At 37.2% G+C, this 16,452-nt stretch overlaps 1 protein-coding gene across 1 annotated transcript in view; it reads right to left on the minus strand.

The window, feature by feature from the left end:
• pdia4 (protein disulfide isomerase family A, member 4) overlaps positions 1–15,720 on the minus strand; it is a 33,348-nt gene extending 17,628 nt beyond the window's left edge. The window contains exons 1-2 of the mRNA XM_059972415.1: positions 15,453–15,720; positions 367–523 (exon numbers count right to left, since the gene is read on the minus strand). Of these exons, the coding sequence (XP_059828398.1) occupies positions 367–523; positions 15,453–15,531 (236 nt within the window). The 5' untranslated portion in view covers positions 15,532–15,720. The remainder of the gene's footprint in view (positions 1–366; positions 524–15,452) is intronic.
• Positions 15,721–16,452: the final 732 nt, after the last annotated feature.

Here is a 16,452-nt window from a genome sequence, read left to right on the forward strand (position 1 = left end):
CCTGGGGGCTTACAGATCTAGCCCGATAGCTGCACAAAACAATGATGTTTAAAATTTCAAGAACCTGGCTTTACAAGTAGATGCACAGTTTACAAAATCTTCTGCATGTGTTTTAAGATTTATCAGATTGGAGCCAAAAATAAACAGATAATCAGTTTCCAAGCAAAACTGGAGGAAATGGAACTGGTCTCCTAGTAATAAAGGAAGTAGACTGTGGAAAATGCAAAGGAATGAAGAAATTGAGCTGGCCCAGACACATGCTGAATGGCTTGTTTTGAAGATAAGAGGGTGAAAGAGCAGCATTTTTGCAACCATCCATATAGTTTTTGTGAATAAGTAACCATTTTTCATTGAAAAATCACTTACCAAGGGGCATAAAATTCAATCAGTACAGTATCTTTGTCTGCAATGAAGGAATCATAATTTGCATCTGTCAAAATCAAAACACCATTTTCTTCTTTGACCGACTCGTCGTCGTCTTCCTCATCATCTTCATCCTCCTCTTCCCCTTCCTCATCAGATTCTAGAGGAAAAAAGAATTAAACCTTGTGAAGATGATGTAATTGGTCTCAGGTTAGCTGAGAGTGCTTATGTTCAGTTGCAACATTAACACGATTAATCAGTCAATAAATTATAGGTTGAGTACCCCTCATCTGAAATTCCAAAACCCGAAAAACTCCAAAATCCAGATTTCTTTTATGAGTGCTGACATGACGTCATAAATGGAAAATTCCATAAGATGCTGGGAAGATTCCCATATGAGATGCAAGTCTCTAGGCACTAGAGAGTTTTGGGAAGTGACCTTGTACATGATAAACAGAAGGCAATGAGAAACAGAAAACTTACTGCATAAGCGAAACAAAGATTCACTCCTGTACTGTCAGCAGACTGTACATATATCGCTTAATACAATGCTGATTATGAAACAAGCAAAGACCATTCACGGCAAACTAAAAATTGAAGCTAATTGTGGATAGGAACTGTAGGTTAGTTTCAAAAGTTTAAGGCACAGCATAATTTAAGGCACAGATGAAAATCTAGCAGAACAGTCTACACTGCTGATAGGTTTTACGGAAGTTATAAAACCTATGAGTAAAATACAATTACAGTGTAGTGTAACCTTTTAATCAAAACCTCGTAGAAGATTGAAAGCCTGCTGCTGTTTAACAGTTCATTCAGGTATTCTCCCATTGCTGTTGTGCTGCTTTGTTACCCTGTACCATTAATATGAAAATATGTAGTAATTTTTACTTTGAAGTACTGCTTACTGGTAGCAGTAAATTCTGTCAGAAATGATGGCAATCCCAAGCCATTTCATTATACACATCAAAATCTCAAAACTCCAGAATCCGAAACACTTCCTTTCTTTTTCAATCTTTTTATTAAATTTCATATATAAAAAAAACAACACATAATAATGAATAGATTACAAATTCAATAAACTTGAGATTACATTAGTAATAGGATAATAATATCCTATTAAACATCAATCAACAAAAGGTACATAAATCAATCAAGTCTATATAAATATATATGAAAAAAAAACAAAAATAATCATCAAAAAAGAAAAAAAAAATTGAAATTATATATGAGAAAAAATATATATTGAAAAAAATACTAAACTAAACTAACATGGGCAATAATAGCACTTTATAAATATATGAAGGTGTCAAGAAAAGAACTCCGGAACTCCATACCTGAACAAGGATAAGTAGAGAAAAGGATCTGAAATAGGCCAAATTAATTCATATGAAAGTGTCGAATAAATGGTCCCCAGGTTTCTTCAAATTTAATTGAAGAATCAAAGATAGTGCTTCTAATTTTTTCCAAACTCAGATAAGAAATAGTTTGGGAGAACCACTGAAATGTAGTAGGAGGATTTACTTCTTTCCAGTTTTGTAATATAGACCTTCTGGCAATTAATGTTACAAAGGCAATCATTCGTCTGATTGAAGGGGAAAGCTGATTGCCATCTTCATTTGGTATACCGAAAATTGCAGTAATAAAATGGGGTTGTAAATCGATATTCCATACTGAGGAAATGACATCAAAAATGTCCTTCCAATAGTTATGTAAAGTGGGACATGTCCAAAACATGTGAGTCAATGAAGCCACTTCTAAGTGACATCTGTCACATTGAGGATTGATATGCGAGTAAAATCAGGCAAGCTTATCTTTAGACATATAAGCTCTATGTACAATTTTAAATTGTATTAAAGCATGTTTAGCACAAATAGAAGAGGAATTAACCATTTGTAAAATTTTTTCCCATTTATCTGTTGATATATTACATCGAAGTTCTTTTTCCCATTCTTGTCTAATTCTATCCGATATTTCTGGCTGTATCTTCATAATCATGTTATAAATAAAAGCTACTAATCCCTTCTAACAAGGATTAAAAGTAAAAATCAAATCTGAAAAATCCGATGGAGTTGAATTAGGAAAAGATGGAAGAATTTTATGTAAGAAATTTCTAATTTGTAAGTATCTAAAAAAATTAGATTTAGGTAATTCAAATTTGTTGGAAAGTTGATCAAAAGACATCAAAGTACCTTCAAAAAAAAGATCACAAAAACATTTTATACCTTTCCTTTTCCATATACTAAAAGCTTGATCTGTCAGTGAAGGTTTGAAAAAAAATTACATAAAATAGGGCTGTCCAGAACAAAGTTTTTCAGATTAAAGAATTTGCGAAATTGAAACCAAATTCGTAGTGTATGTTTAACAACAGGGTTAGATATCTGTTTATTGAATTTGGCTAAATCAATAGGAAGAAAAGAACCAAGAACGGAAAATATAGAATATCCCTTAACCTCACTACATTCCAAATTTACCCACTGTGGGCACACAGGTGAATCCAAATCTAGTTTCCAGTACATTAGGTTACGAATATTATTCACCCAATAATAAAATCTAAAGTTAGGTAAAGCTAGACCACCATCTTTTTTAGACTTTTGTAATTGCCTTTTGCTTAACCTAGGATTTTTATTATGCCACACAAATGAGGAAATTTTTGAATCAATATTATCAAAAAAAGATTTAGGAATAAAAATTGGTAAAGCTTGGAATAAATATAAAAATTTCGGTAAAATCATCATTTTAATGGCATTAATCCGACCAACTAATGATAAAAATAAGGGAGACCATCTTGTAGTAAGTTGTTGAATTTGATAAAGCATAGGTAAAAAATTCAGTCCAAATAAATCTTTATATTTCTTAGTGATTTTTATACCTAAATAAATAAAGTTATCAGTAACAACTTTAAATGGCATCCTATCACTCAATAAGGTTTGCGCGTTTAAAGGGAATAACTCACTCTTATCTAAGTTTAGCTTATAACCAGAAAAGCTACCAAATTGAGCCAACAAGGATAAAATAGCAGGAATAGACCTACTAGGATTAGAAATATATAACAACAAATCATCAGCATAAAGCGATAATTTGTATAACTTCTCATTACGGATAATACCAAAAATATTAGGAGACTCACGAATAGCAATAGCTAAAGGTTCTAATGCAATATTAAATAATAAAGGACTTAAAGGACAACCTTGTCTCGTACCACGAGATAATTGAAAAAAAGAGGATCTATAATTATTTGTAAGAACAGAAGCAACAGGTTTATAATATATTAATTTAATCCATGATATAAAATTAGGACTAAAATTAAAGTTTCTCAATGCATTAAATAAATATGTCCATTCAACTCTATCAAAGGCTTTTTCAGCATCTAATGAGATAACACATTCTGGGGTTGTAGGTGATGAAGTATAAATTATGTTAATCAATTTTCTAATATTAAAAAAGGAATACCGATTCCTAATAAAACCAGTTTGATCTTCTGAAATAATCTGTGGTAATACCTTTTCTAATCTAATGGCTAAAATTTTTGTAAGAATCTTAGAGTCTACATTTAATAATGATATAGGGCGATAAGATGCACATAAAGTAGGATCTTTATCTTTTTTAAGAATTAGAGAGATAGTAGCTTCATAAAACGATTGAGGTAGTCTCTTCTTAACAAACGCATCATTAAAGATTTCACATAACCAAGGAGAAAGCAATAAAGAAAAAGTTTTAAAAAATTCTACAATAAAACCATCAGGACCAGGAGCTTTCCCTGAATTCATTGATGAGATAGCCTCTCTTATTTCATCCATAGAAATAGGAGCATCAAGCAAGCTACAATCTTCATCTATCAGTTTAGGAATATTCAAGTTATTAAAAAAAATTATCCATCGTAAACCGGTCACCGTCAAATTCTGATTGATATAAAGATTTATAAAAATCTTGAAAAGTGTTATTGATTTCTTTATAATCAGTAGTTAAATTACCGTCTTGTTTACGAATTTTAATAATTTGTCGCTTAGTCGAAATAGCTTTTAATTGATTAGCTAACAATTTACCAGTTCGATCACTATGAATATAAAATTGAGCCCTAGTCTTAATTAATTGATTATCAATTGAAGAAGATAATAATAAACTATGTTCCATTTGAAGCTCAACTCTCTTCTTATAAAGTTCTTTGGTAGGAGTAACGGAATAAATCTTATCAATTTCTTTAATTTTATCCACCAATAAAGCTATATCTGAATATCTTTGTTTTCTTTTACCAGCGGAATATGAAATAATTTGTCCACGAATAAAAGCCTTGAAAGAGTCCCAAAGTATTCCTTTATCAATCTTTTCATTATAGTTTGTTGAAAAAAATAAGTCAATTTGTTGTTTTATGAAGGTAATAAATTCTGGATCTTGAAGCAAAGTAGCATTAAGTCTCCAAGATCTAGTATTGATAGAAAAGTCCGGAATCTTGATAGATAACTTCAAAGGCGCATGATCCGAAATAGCAATAGAATCGTATTTACAATCAATAACATCTGTTAATAAACGATGATCAATAAGGAAATAATCAATTCTAGAATAACTATGATATACTTGTGAAAAAAAAGAAAATTCTTTATCTTTAGGGTTCAAAAACCGCCATATTTCAGTAATTCCAGAATCAACCATAAAAGAATTAATAAGTAAAGCTGATCTATTCGGAAGAGTTCGAATAGGTTTAGATCTATCCATCGAAGGATTCAAACAACAATTAAAGTCTCCACCCATTATCAACATATATTCATTCAAGTTAGGAAGAGAAGTAAATAAACGTTTAAAAAATTCAGGACAATCAAAGTTTGGAGCATAAATATTAACTAAAACAACTTTCCGATTAAAGAGTGAACCAGTTATCAACAAAAATCTACCCTGTGGATCAGAAATAATTTCATAATGTGTAAACGAAATTGAGGGGTCTATAAAAATAGACACACCCCTAATTTTAGCGGTACAATTTGAATGAAATTGTTGCCCTTTCCAGAACCTAAAAAAACGTTGATTATCCTCCCTCCTAATATGGGTCTCCTGTGCAAAAATAATATTAGCGTTCAATCTATGGAATACTTTAAATATTTTTTTACGTTTAATCGGATGATTTAAACCATTAGTATTCCACGAGATAAAGTTAATAGATTTATCCATCATACCAATATTAATTGTGTGTATCATAAAAGGTTAAAAAGACACATAACCCACAATTTAGGAAGAAGGAAAATTGATTCAGGAGCAACCGGAGATCCTGACACCTCAACAATATTAATAATTTAAAGTCAGCCCATAAACTAAAAGCAAAAAAATAAAAAGCAAAAGCGTGAAAAAAGATCCCTCCCCCCTCCCCCCACCCATTGAAAGAAAGCCAAGCGGCAGGCGCATAAACTAATACTAATATTACCCCCATTTCAAGATGGCAGCTCCATAAGAAAATTTTTTTTAAGAAAAAACTATATAACACCCTAATTAAAATATAGAGTTGCAAAAAAAATATATATATATATACATACATACATATATATATATACATACACATACACACACACATCAGTCAAGTCAAAAAAAACTAAAATAGTAAAACCAGAAAAATCATTAATAAAAAAAATGAACCTTAAAGTTTAAAAATGTAATACACCTTTAAAAAAGAAATTCCATATTCAGATACAAAGATGACGTTTCACAAGCCAAGACTTATGGGAAGAAGAAACGACATTTTGAGAAAGCCATATTACAAAATATGAATATAAATTCAGCAATCTAATAAGAAAATTTAGTAAAAAAAAAGTTATCAAAATAGAATTTTTTAAAAAAAAATTAATAGACACTACAACATATATAAAAAAAAGACTAAAAAAAAAGAATTCAAAACCTTTGTTCCATTTCTAAATACAGGCAAGCAAATAAACGCTTATAAAAAGTAAAGACTTATGGGAAGAAGAAATGACATTTTGAAAAAATAATTCATTATTACAAAATACAAACGTGTATAAAAAAGGATATTATAAAAATTAAAACAGCATCTATAAGCAATGATAATAGTAGTAAAAAAAAACCCAGACCCATAGTTCAAAATAAAAAGTTATAACCCAACTTCCAGGGTTAAAACTTAAAATGAAATGGCATCCTCTCTCCAAAAAAAAAATCTTCAATGTAACTCATAGTTCAAGTTGCACTAGAGGATCGATATTCTTCAACAAATTTCTTCGCTTCTTCCGGAGTGTTAAAAAATCGTAGACTGTTGTCGTGCAGCACAATTCTAAGCTTCGCTGGATACATTAAAGCTTATTTAAATCCAATCGAATGAATCTCTGCCATCACTGGTTTAAAAGCGATCCTGGCTTTCATTACTTCATACGAATAATCCTCAACAATTCGAAATGAGTAGTTTTTGTAGGAGATCATACCTTTTTTACGAGCTAATCGAATTAGAAGCTCTTTCTCGCGAGGATAATGAAGGCGAACAATCACCGCTCGTGGTTTATCAGACACAGACGAAAACCTCGCAACTCTATGAGCGCGGTCGATAACAGGTTCATTTTTCAAACCTTCACCACCGAAAATTTCCCACAGTAATTTAGAGAAAAATTCAGTTAAATCACCGGACTCAACTTTTTCGGGAATTCCGATGATGCGCAAATTCTGTCTGCGAGAACGATTTTCAAGATCAGTAATTTTAAACTTATACTGATCTAAAGTTTTAGCAGTCGACTCTATCTTCTTCTCCAACACTTCAATTGTACGTGCTTTTTCACAAATTGATTGTTCAAGAGTCGTGATCTTATTTCCATGCTGCTGAACCTCTAACGCCTGCGACTGAAACTTAATTTCAAGCGATTTAACAACTCCTTCAAGATCGGATATTTTCGTAGTAATCCTCTTTTCCAAACTTGACAGTTTACTGTCCAATTTACCTTCTAGTCTGCCTTCCAGACCCGCAAGTTTAGCATCCAGTTTAATGTCCAAAAGACCAGAAATTGCGTCGATGGATACAGGATCCTTAGCCGATTTCTTACTTGTAGCCATTTTAGGTTTGACAAGATTAGATCAAATATTATTTTAGGAAAAAAGGGTCAATCAAAGGTAGCAACTCATATGATTAAGTTCGAAAAGATCTAATTAAAGGGTGATTATAGTTGAAAAAATAAAGAGCGCCTAAAAGGCAGATGCTTACGTCGCCATCTTGAAACTCCACCCACCCCGAAACACTTCCAGCCACAAGCACTTCAGACAACGGGTACTCAACCTGTACTTAGAAACTCAAGTGATCCCAGTATAAATGCCGGGAAAAAAACAATTCTTGCAACACCACTGTAACAATGGATTTCTAGTTTATCAAATAGGGTTCCCACCAAAAATCTGAACACTGCAAATCACTTGTACAGGTATGCATTAGTCATGACAAAGCATTAGTACTGTATAACTGTATTTAGTGCTTTTATTTTCATTCCTAACTAATCAAGATCAACAGCCCCCCCCCCCCCACCCAAGTCTTTACAAAAAGAGTGTTACATAGCATGGTTTGATTATTTTCTAATCATGGAGCCTAGCAACATCATCTCCCTCTATTTTAATGTCTGCTAATCAACGATTAAAACTATTCTACTATTACATTTGAACAAGTCGTCACTTATATTCTTTAACATCGGCATGAACTAAACCAAAAGTGGTCAACCTACAAATTTTTGACCCGTAGGGAAGCCCAAGGAAATCATTGATGGGATTTCTTAGGTTTTGTAGGAATCCACCAGAAATGTATCCTGTTTTGGAAAAATTAATTACCATTGCAGAACTCCAAAATTTGCAACTGGGAAGAAAGAGCAATGATAAAGGATAGAAAAAAGAAACAGAGGTTGGCTATTCAACCCAACAGTCAAAGACCTGATGACAAAAATGAGAAAGGCATTTGCTCCAAGTGGAAAAACTCAGATTTCTTACAAGCATTTTTCTTCATGGTATGAAACCACTGTTTGAAACACAGAAGTATTCTTAAACAAGAGAAAATCTGCAGATGTTGGGAGATCCAAGCAACACATAAAATGCTGGAAGAGCTCAGCAGGCCAGGCAGCATCCATGGCAAAAGAATAGTTAACATTTCGGGTTGAGATTCTTCATCAGGACATTCTCTGAAAAGCTTTTAAAATTTAATTTGACAGTGCACAAGTGTTAATCAAACACTATTCGACCGGAATGGCAAGATGTCAGAGCTAAGCATGCAAGAGGTGGAACCTTTAGCTTTATGCAAGGTAAATATCTCAAGCAACACACACAAAACGCTGGTGGAACACAGCAGGCCAGACAGCATCTACAGGATGCATAGTTGACTTTTTGGGCCGAGACCCTTCGTCAGGACTAACTGAAAGATCTCATCTAGATCTTAGCAGTAGGATACAAATTTATTACATGCACATTAAAGCATACTGAAATATGTCATTTATGTTAACCACACACCCAAGGATATGCTGGGGACAACCTGCAAGATAAACCACACATCTGACATTAACATAGCATGACCACAATGCTTGGCAGAGCACCAACACAAAAAACAGCAAAACAAGCCCCACTCTACCCTCACACCAGTGCACATACATGTTTCAAACCCCAGGACACACGGTCTTCAGCTTCCACCAGACTCTGGAGAAATTTCTTATTTGACTACCCCAGCGGACTTGCAGATATTCACAAACTCTGGCTCGGGCCAACAAGCCTAGACTTTGATTGACCTTCAGACCTCGGCATTTATCTCAGTACCTACCAATTGCTGAACAGTAGGTCTCGAACTACTGTGTCACTGACGCATGTGCCGGGGGTCATTGGACCTTGTTCTTCCTGACAGCAAAGAACTCCAATTCTGGAACCTGCTGAAAACTCACGGGAGTGAAATCTGCCCCTGTCCATGCTGGCCTGATAGTCGGACATCCATCGTTGCTGGCCTTCAAATGCAGAGTGGAGGCTAGCACTCTGGCCTGACTTTTATTTCCCCCCCACATCCTTGCTTGTTAATCATAACCCAAACCCCAACACCCCTAGGTCTCTTAAGCATCTCAAAATCTATACTGCACAAACCCTGTCACTTCCATTCAAGGGGGCTACTAATATAGTTCATAGTTCCCAAAAAAATAATTTGCTGATTTAATAAACAAGATACAATCAATTCCTTAAACGAGTTCTTAACAATACAGGTTCCAAGACTTCAAAGCACTGGAGAGTATTTGATTTGTCTTTACCACCAACTCAACCTGCAAGTTAACCTTGAGAAATGAATCAGGACTCCCAGGATTCTGTAACCTGCTTACCTCAATGTACGATTTGCCAAGATCTCCCTTAAAAAAAATCATTCGGACTTTGCCTCATCTTCTCATTGATTTACAAGTACTCCAAAACTTCATCCTTAATAATGTACTCTTAAAATTTTACCAACTGTTGAAGACAATATAGCTCACTTGACTGGCACCCCATAAACCACACCAAACATTTATTTTCACCTGCACCAGTGCAGAGGCTGCAGTAAATACCAATGTACTGCAGTTATTTCCCATGCAATTTTGGCAAGACCACCCAAGTACACAACCTTTTATGGCCAAGAGCCAGGTACACATGAACACCATATTCAAACTGCACAGCGTCCTCACTTGGAAATGCATTACCAGTCCTACCATCTAAATCCTGGAATTCTCTATTCAGAAATGGAGCTTTGAGCACCCAGAGCAACTGGGTGACAGTCAGGAAGGGGAAATGATTAAGGAGCCAGTGCAGAGTCCCCCTGTGGCCATCCCCCTCAAGAACAGGTTTATCACTTTGGATACCATCAGGAGTCATGACCTAACAAAGGAAAGTCAGTGGTTGGGTCTCTGCACAGAATCTGCCTTTGACTCAAAAGGAAGTGGGAAGAAGAGGCATGCTGTGGTGATAGGGAAATTGTTAGGGAAGTGGACAGGTGGTTCTGTGGGTGAGAATGAAGTTCCCAGATGCCAGGGTCCAGGACGTCTCAGATCGAGTTCTCAGCATCCTTGTGAGGGCGAACAGCCATAAGTCGTGGTCCATGTAGGCACTGATGACCTGGGTAGGATAAGTGATGAGGTTCTGCATAGGGAGTTGGGTGCTAATTTAAGGGAAGACCTCCAGGGTTGTAATCTCAGGACTGCTACCCATACTACATACTAGTGAGGCTAGAACTAGAAACATTATACAGTTTAACGCACAGAGCTGGTGTAGGAGGGAGGGCATAAGATCTTTGGATCATTGGGATCTCTTCCAGAGAAGGTGAAACCTGTACATAAAGGATGGTTTTATACCTGAACTGGAGGGAGACTAGTATCCTAGTGGGGTTTTAGCTCGAGTTGCAGGGGAATGGGAACCAGAGTGCCAGAATAGTTAGTGAAGAGGTTGGGGAGACAGATGCTGTTTAGACCTCAAAGCTAGGAATGGACAGGTTGAGCATGATGCAACAAAATTGAAAAAGTGAATACACGAGTGAAGGTGTTATATCTGAATGTGCGCAGTATACAGAATAAGGCAGATGAACTTGCAGCACAGTTGTAGATTGGCAGGTATGATATTGTAAACTCCACTGAAACACGGCTGAAAAATTATAGCCGGGAGCTTAATGTTCAAGCATACACATGGTATTGAAAGGCGAAGCAGCTTTGCTGTTGATTAAAAATGAAATCAAATCAAAAAGGAAAGAGGTGTCATAGGGTCAAAAGATGTTGAATTATTATGGATAAGCTAAAGAATTGCAAAGCTAAAAAGATCCTGTTGGGAGTTGTCCAGACTGCCAAACAGTAGCAGGATGTGGCCTACAAATTATAATGGGAGATAGAAAATGCATGCCAGGAGTGTCATCTGGTGTTCATAGTGCTCGAGATGTACTGGTGTTGCAAGGGGACCAGTGGATGTTCACTAGAATGATACCAGGAATGAAAGGGTTAACTTCCAAGGAGCATTTGATGGCTCTGGCCTGCTTAGAAGAATGGGGGGGGGGGGGGGGGGCAGAATCACATTGACACTCAAAGATTGAAAGGCTAAGATAGTGGACATGGAGCAGATATTTTCCACAGTGGGGAGTCTAGGACCAGAGGGCACAGCCTCAGTATAGGATATGCCTTTTAGAACACAGATTAAGAGTAATTTCTTTAGCCAGAGGGTGGTGACTGTTAATTGTCACAGACAGTTGTAGAGGCCAAGTCACTGGATGTACTTAAAGTGGGGGTTGATAGATTCTTGATTAGTAAAGGTGTCACAGGTTACAGGGTTGAAACAGATAATACATCAGCCAGAATACTGGAGCAGACTCAATGGACCAAATGGCCTTATTCTACCAAGGTGAAGAAACCTTCAGGAAAGTGATCATAACATGATTGCATTCACCCTGAAATTTGAGAAGCTAAAGTCAGACATTAGTATTACAGTGGAGTAAAGAGAACTACAGAGGCATGAGAGAGGAGTTGGCCAGAATTGTTTGGGATGATGGCAGAGCAGCAATGGTCAGAATTTCCAGAAACAATTTGAAAGGCACAGGATATATATACCCCAAAGAGGAAGAAGCAATCCAACAGCAAGGTGATGTAACAGTAGCTAACAAGAGAAGTCAAAGCCAATAAAAAAGCCAAAGAGAGGGCATATAATAGAGCAAAAATTTAGTGGAAAGTTATAGGATTTGGAAGCTTTTAAAAACCAACAGAAGGAAACTAAAAAAAATCGTTAAGGTAGAGAGAATATGAAAGCAAGGTAGCCAATATTATTAGAGAGGATACCCAATTTCTTCAGATACATAAAATGTAAGAGGTAACAGCTGATATCAGGCCACTGGAAAACAATGCTGGAGTGGTAGTAATAGGGGATGGCAAAATGGCAGATGAACTGAGCAAGAACTTTGCACCAGCTTTCACTGAGGAAGACACTAGCAATATGGTGTAAGTTCCAGATGTCAGGGGGCATGAAATACATTAAGTTACCATGACTAGAGAGAAGTTTCTTGGGAAGCTGAAAGATCTAAGCTAGTAAGTCACCTGGAACAGGTTGTGTACACACTAGAGTTCTGAAAAAAGTGGCTATAGAGATCGTGGAAGCATCAATGATCTTTCAAGAATTACTAATTCTAATTGTGCATTTGGATGGCCTTTGAAAAGGTGCCACACAAGGCTGCTTAATAAGCCATGACCCTATGGTATTACAGGAAGGATTCTCACATGGATAAAGCACTGGCTGATTGGCAGTAGGCAAAGAGTGGGAGTGAAGGGATCCTTTTCTGGTTGGCTGCCAGTGACTAGTGGTGTTCCACAGGGGTCTGTGTTCGTACAGATTTTTTTTACATTATATGTCAATGATTTGGATGATAGAATTGATGGCTTTGTTGCCAAGTTTGCAGATGATATGAATACAGGTAAAGGGCAGGTTTTGAGGAAGTAGAGGCGCTACATAAAGACTTACACAGATTGGGAGAATGGGCAAAGAAATGGCAGATGGAATAGTGTTCAGAAGAGTATGGTTGTGCACTGTGATTGAAGAAAAGGGTCGAATATTTTCTAAATGGAAAGAAAATACAAAAAACTGAGGCACAGAGGGACCTGGGAGCCCTTGTGCAGGATTTCCTAAAAGTTAATTTGCAGGTTGAGTCTGTGGTGAGGAATGCAAATGCAATGTCAGCATTCATTTCAAGAGGGCTAGAATATAGAAGCAAGGAAGTAATACTGAGACTTTATAAAGCACTGAGGCATCACTTGAGAGTATTGCGAGCAGTTTTGGGCTCCTTATTTTAGAAAGCACGTGCTGAAACTGGAGAGGGTTCAAAGGAGGTTCACAAAAATTATTCCAAGATTGAATAGCTTGTCAATATGAAGAGCATTTGATGGCTCTGGGCCTGTATTCACTGAAATTCAGAAGATTGAGGTGACCTCATTGAAACCTATCGAATGGTGAAAAGCCTTGATAGAGTGGATTGGAGAGGATGTTTCCTAAGGTGGGAGTGTCTAAGACCCGAGGACACAGATTCAGAATTGAGGAGTGTCCTTTTAAAACTGAGATGAGGAGGAATTTCTTTAGCCAGGGAGTGGTTAATCAGTTGAATTCTTTGCCATGGGCAGCTGTGGAGGCCAAGCTTTATGTACATTTAAGGCAGAGGTTGATAAGATTCTTGATTGGTCAGGGCATGAAGGGATATAGGGAGAAGGCAGGAAAGTGGGGCAGAGAGGAAAAAACAGATCAGCCATGACGAAAGAGCAGAGCAGACTAGATAGACCAAATTACCAAATTCTGCTCCTACATCTTTGGTGCAAGTACTTGAGAAGGTGGCTTTTAGATGAAGGCAGAAGTGCACTGATGACACAAAGATGAACAGGAAAGTAAACTGTGCAGAGGACACAATGATGCTACAGAGGGCACAAGTCTGGCAAATTCAATGTGAGAAAATGTGGCAGTGGCCATTCTGCTTAGAAAATAAAAGTATATTATCCAATGGTGAAAAACTGCACAGATCCAGAACAGATGGATCTGGCTGTCTTCATTGAAGCCCCATCTGTAGGTACCATAACTTAATTACTTATTGCAAAATGAATTGAATATAAAGTTAGGAACATTATTACAGCATTGGCAAGACCTCCACTGGAATACTGTGCAACAAGATCCTTCCCTCAAGAAGGATGAAACACAGGATTGCGAAGAGGTGCAAAGTGATGGCTTGACAAAATAGCAATAAACTCTTATTCTTTAAAGATGACACCCATTTATTCCAGACATGATCTTTCTCGCAACGGGTCTTTAGAACACTTCCCCAATCAACAGTGGAAGCAGGAATATTCGATACCTGGTAAGAAATGGGGTGAAAAATTATTGAGTACATAGAAAAGCTAAATTGAGATTAGTCATATCAACCATGTTAAATAGCAAGTCTAACCTAAAGAGCCATGTAATCTACATCTCAAATTGGATGTTCATGTGGTAGATAATCCTGCAAGTTTGTGAGATCTTAAAAAAATTCTTGGATTATGGTGAATATTTCAAAACCCAATTTCCCTTAAATGTACATTTAGAAAAGTCAGATGATCAATACAACCCATCATGGCTAGGCTGTGCTTTGTCAACCCCCAGAATTACCTTGCAAGTGGTTACAGCCTTCAAAGTCAAGAGAAGCAAAGTTGAATGTTTGGTTATTGTTCTCAATCACACATACATTTAAATAACTACTCAATAGTTGATTATGAACACAATAACTCCCTCAAGCCTTCTATGGAATATGGAACATTAACGCAGTTTCTAAATCTACAGATTATATCAAACTGAAGGCAGTGCAAAGAATATAGATTTTTAAGTAATTGTATATGACAGCCAGTTGAAGAACTTGAATCAAAGACTCCTTATTAAGGTTTCTTGACCTGCAGAATTGGTAAGCTAAACACCCTCTTACCAAAATCCAGATTAGTTTTACATTAACAAGTTTGCATTGTTATGGCTATAATTAAATGTCTAAATAATAAAAACATCTTTATCATGATATCTATGCGTTGCCAGAATACAACTGCAGAAGTTAAAAACAAGTTATTTTATTAACTTAAAATGAGGACAAAACACTTTCAACTTAAAACATTCGAGTTTTTAAATGCAAAGAAACCCTGGATAGGTTCATATTAGCTTAAGAGTAACGTTGATTTATTTGATGAAAGGTTATCAACTTCATAACTTAACCTTGTACTTCTCCGCACAGAAACTGCACTCCCACCAAATGCAAATCCACAAAACAAAGCCAGGCACAGGTGCAAGGAAAAACTTGTTTGCATATCAAAAGCATGTAAATTCCGACATTATATAAAGAAAGGAAGGAAAAAATCGTGCAAAACAAGACAGTAGTGCAAAGTCCATGGTAAGGCAATAACGTAAGCAGTACCTCCAGAATTCTGCGCTCCTCCCCCAAGACTAGCTTCTTACTTGTATACGGGGCGTGAATTCTAAATTATGTCCTGGACCTTTTGCAAACCCAAACCCAGCACCGATAGTCTGTCGAGGCAAGGAAACCAAAATGCCTCTCTAACGGAGTGTTTTTCTTTACCAAACCCGCACAAGGCAGCACTTCACTAAGGGCTGCTTACCCAGTATATCCTCCTGCGCCAGCGCGATCACGGCGAGCTGCGCCAATAGTAGCAACAACGACACTTTCTTCAGTTCCATTGAATTCCCCCGGCGGCCGCCAGAACCCCCGTGTGACACCGACAGAGACGCTCCACTGCGTCACGCACAAGGCCCCCTATCTCGCGATAAGCCTGGCTCTCTCCCCCGGAACCCCAGCCTCGTCTCCCCAATCCCTCGCCCTCCGAACACGTCCCGTCCCGCGCCTCGTGCTATTTCCACAGACACGCCCTCCGCTCTTTCTTCAGATCGTTTCCTCTGAGTTGCCCGCTTCCCATTGGCCAACCGCGCGGTCCAATGGGGTGATGCCACTCGGTTCGTCGGGGACGCGGAGTGGTCAAAGCAGCGAGCACGTGGGTGGCAGTGAGTGGCGGAGGAGCGGGTCCGGGGCGGGATAGATCGCGCTCACGGTCTCTCTGTCAGAACCCACAGCACAATGCGGATGCTGTACTCAGACTGGATAGGCTGCGACTATTTTCTCTAAATGGCTAAACTGTGACTTTACAAAGGCTTACAAAATTATGAGGGGCATAAATAAAGTGAATGGCCGTTGTCTTTCCTTACCCCATAGGGGAGTCTAAAACTGGACGGCATAGATTTAAGGGCACATGACTGAAGGGCAACTTTTTCATGCAATTGGTTGTATTTATATGAAACAAGGTGGCAGAGTTGGGTCACGACTTTTAAAGATATATATGGGAAATTTTTCAGGGGTTCCCAAATCAAGTCACGTTTTATTGTCATTTCGACCAAAACTGTTGGTACAGTACCCAGTAAAAACGAGACAGCATTTTTCAGGACCATGGTGCTACATGAACAATACAAAAACTACATTGAACTACGTAAAACAACACAAAAACTACACTAGACTACAGACAAATAAAAACACAAAATGCTGGCAGAACTCAGCAGGCCAGACAGCATCTATGGGAGGAGGTAATAACGACGTTTTGGGCCGAAACC

The sequence above is a fragment of the Hypanus sabinus genome, chromosome 6, assembly GCF_030144855.1.
Source record: "Hypanus sabinus isolate sHypSab1 chromosome 6, sHypSab1.hap1, whole genome shotgun sequence".
NCBI classification, from domain to species: Eukaryota; Metazoa; Chordata; class Chondrichthyes; order Myliobatiformes; family Dasyatidae; genus Hypanus; species Hypanus sabinus.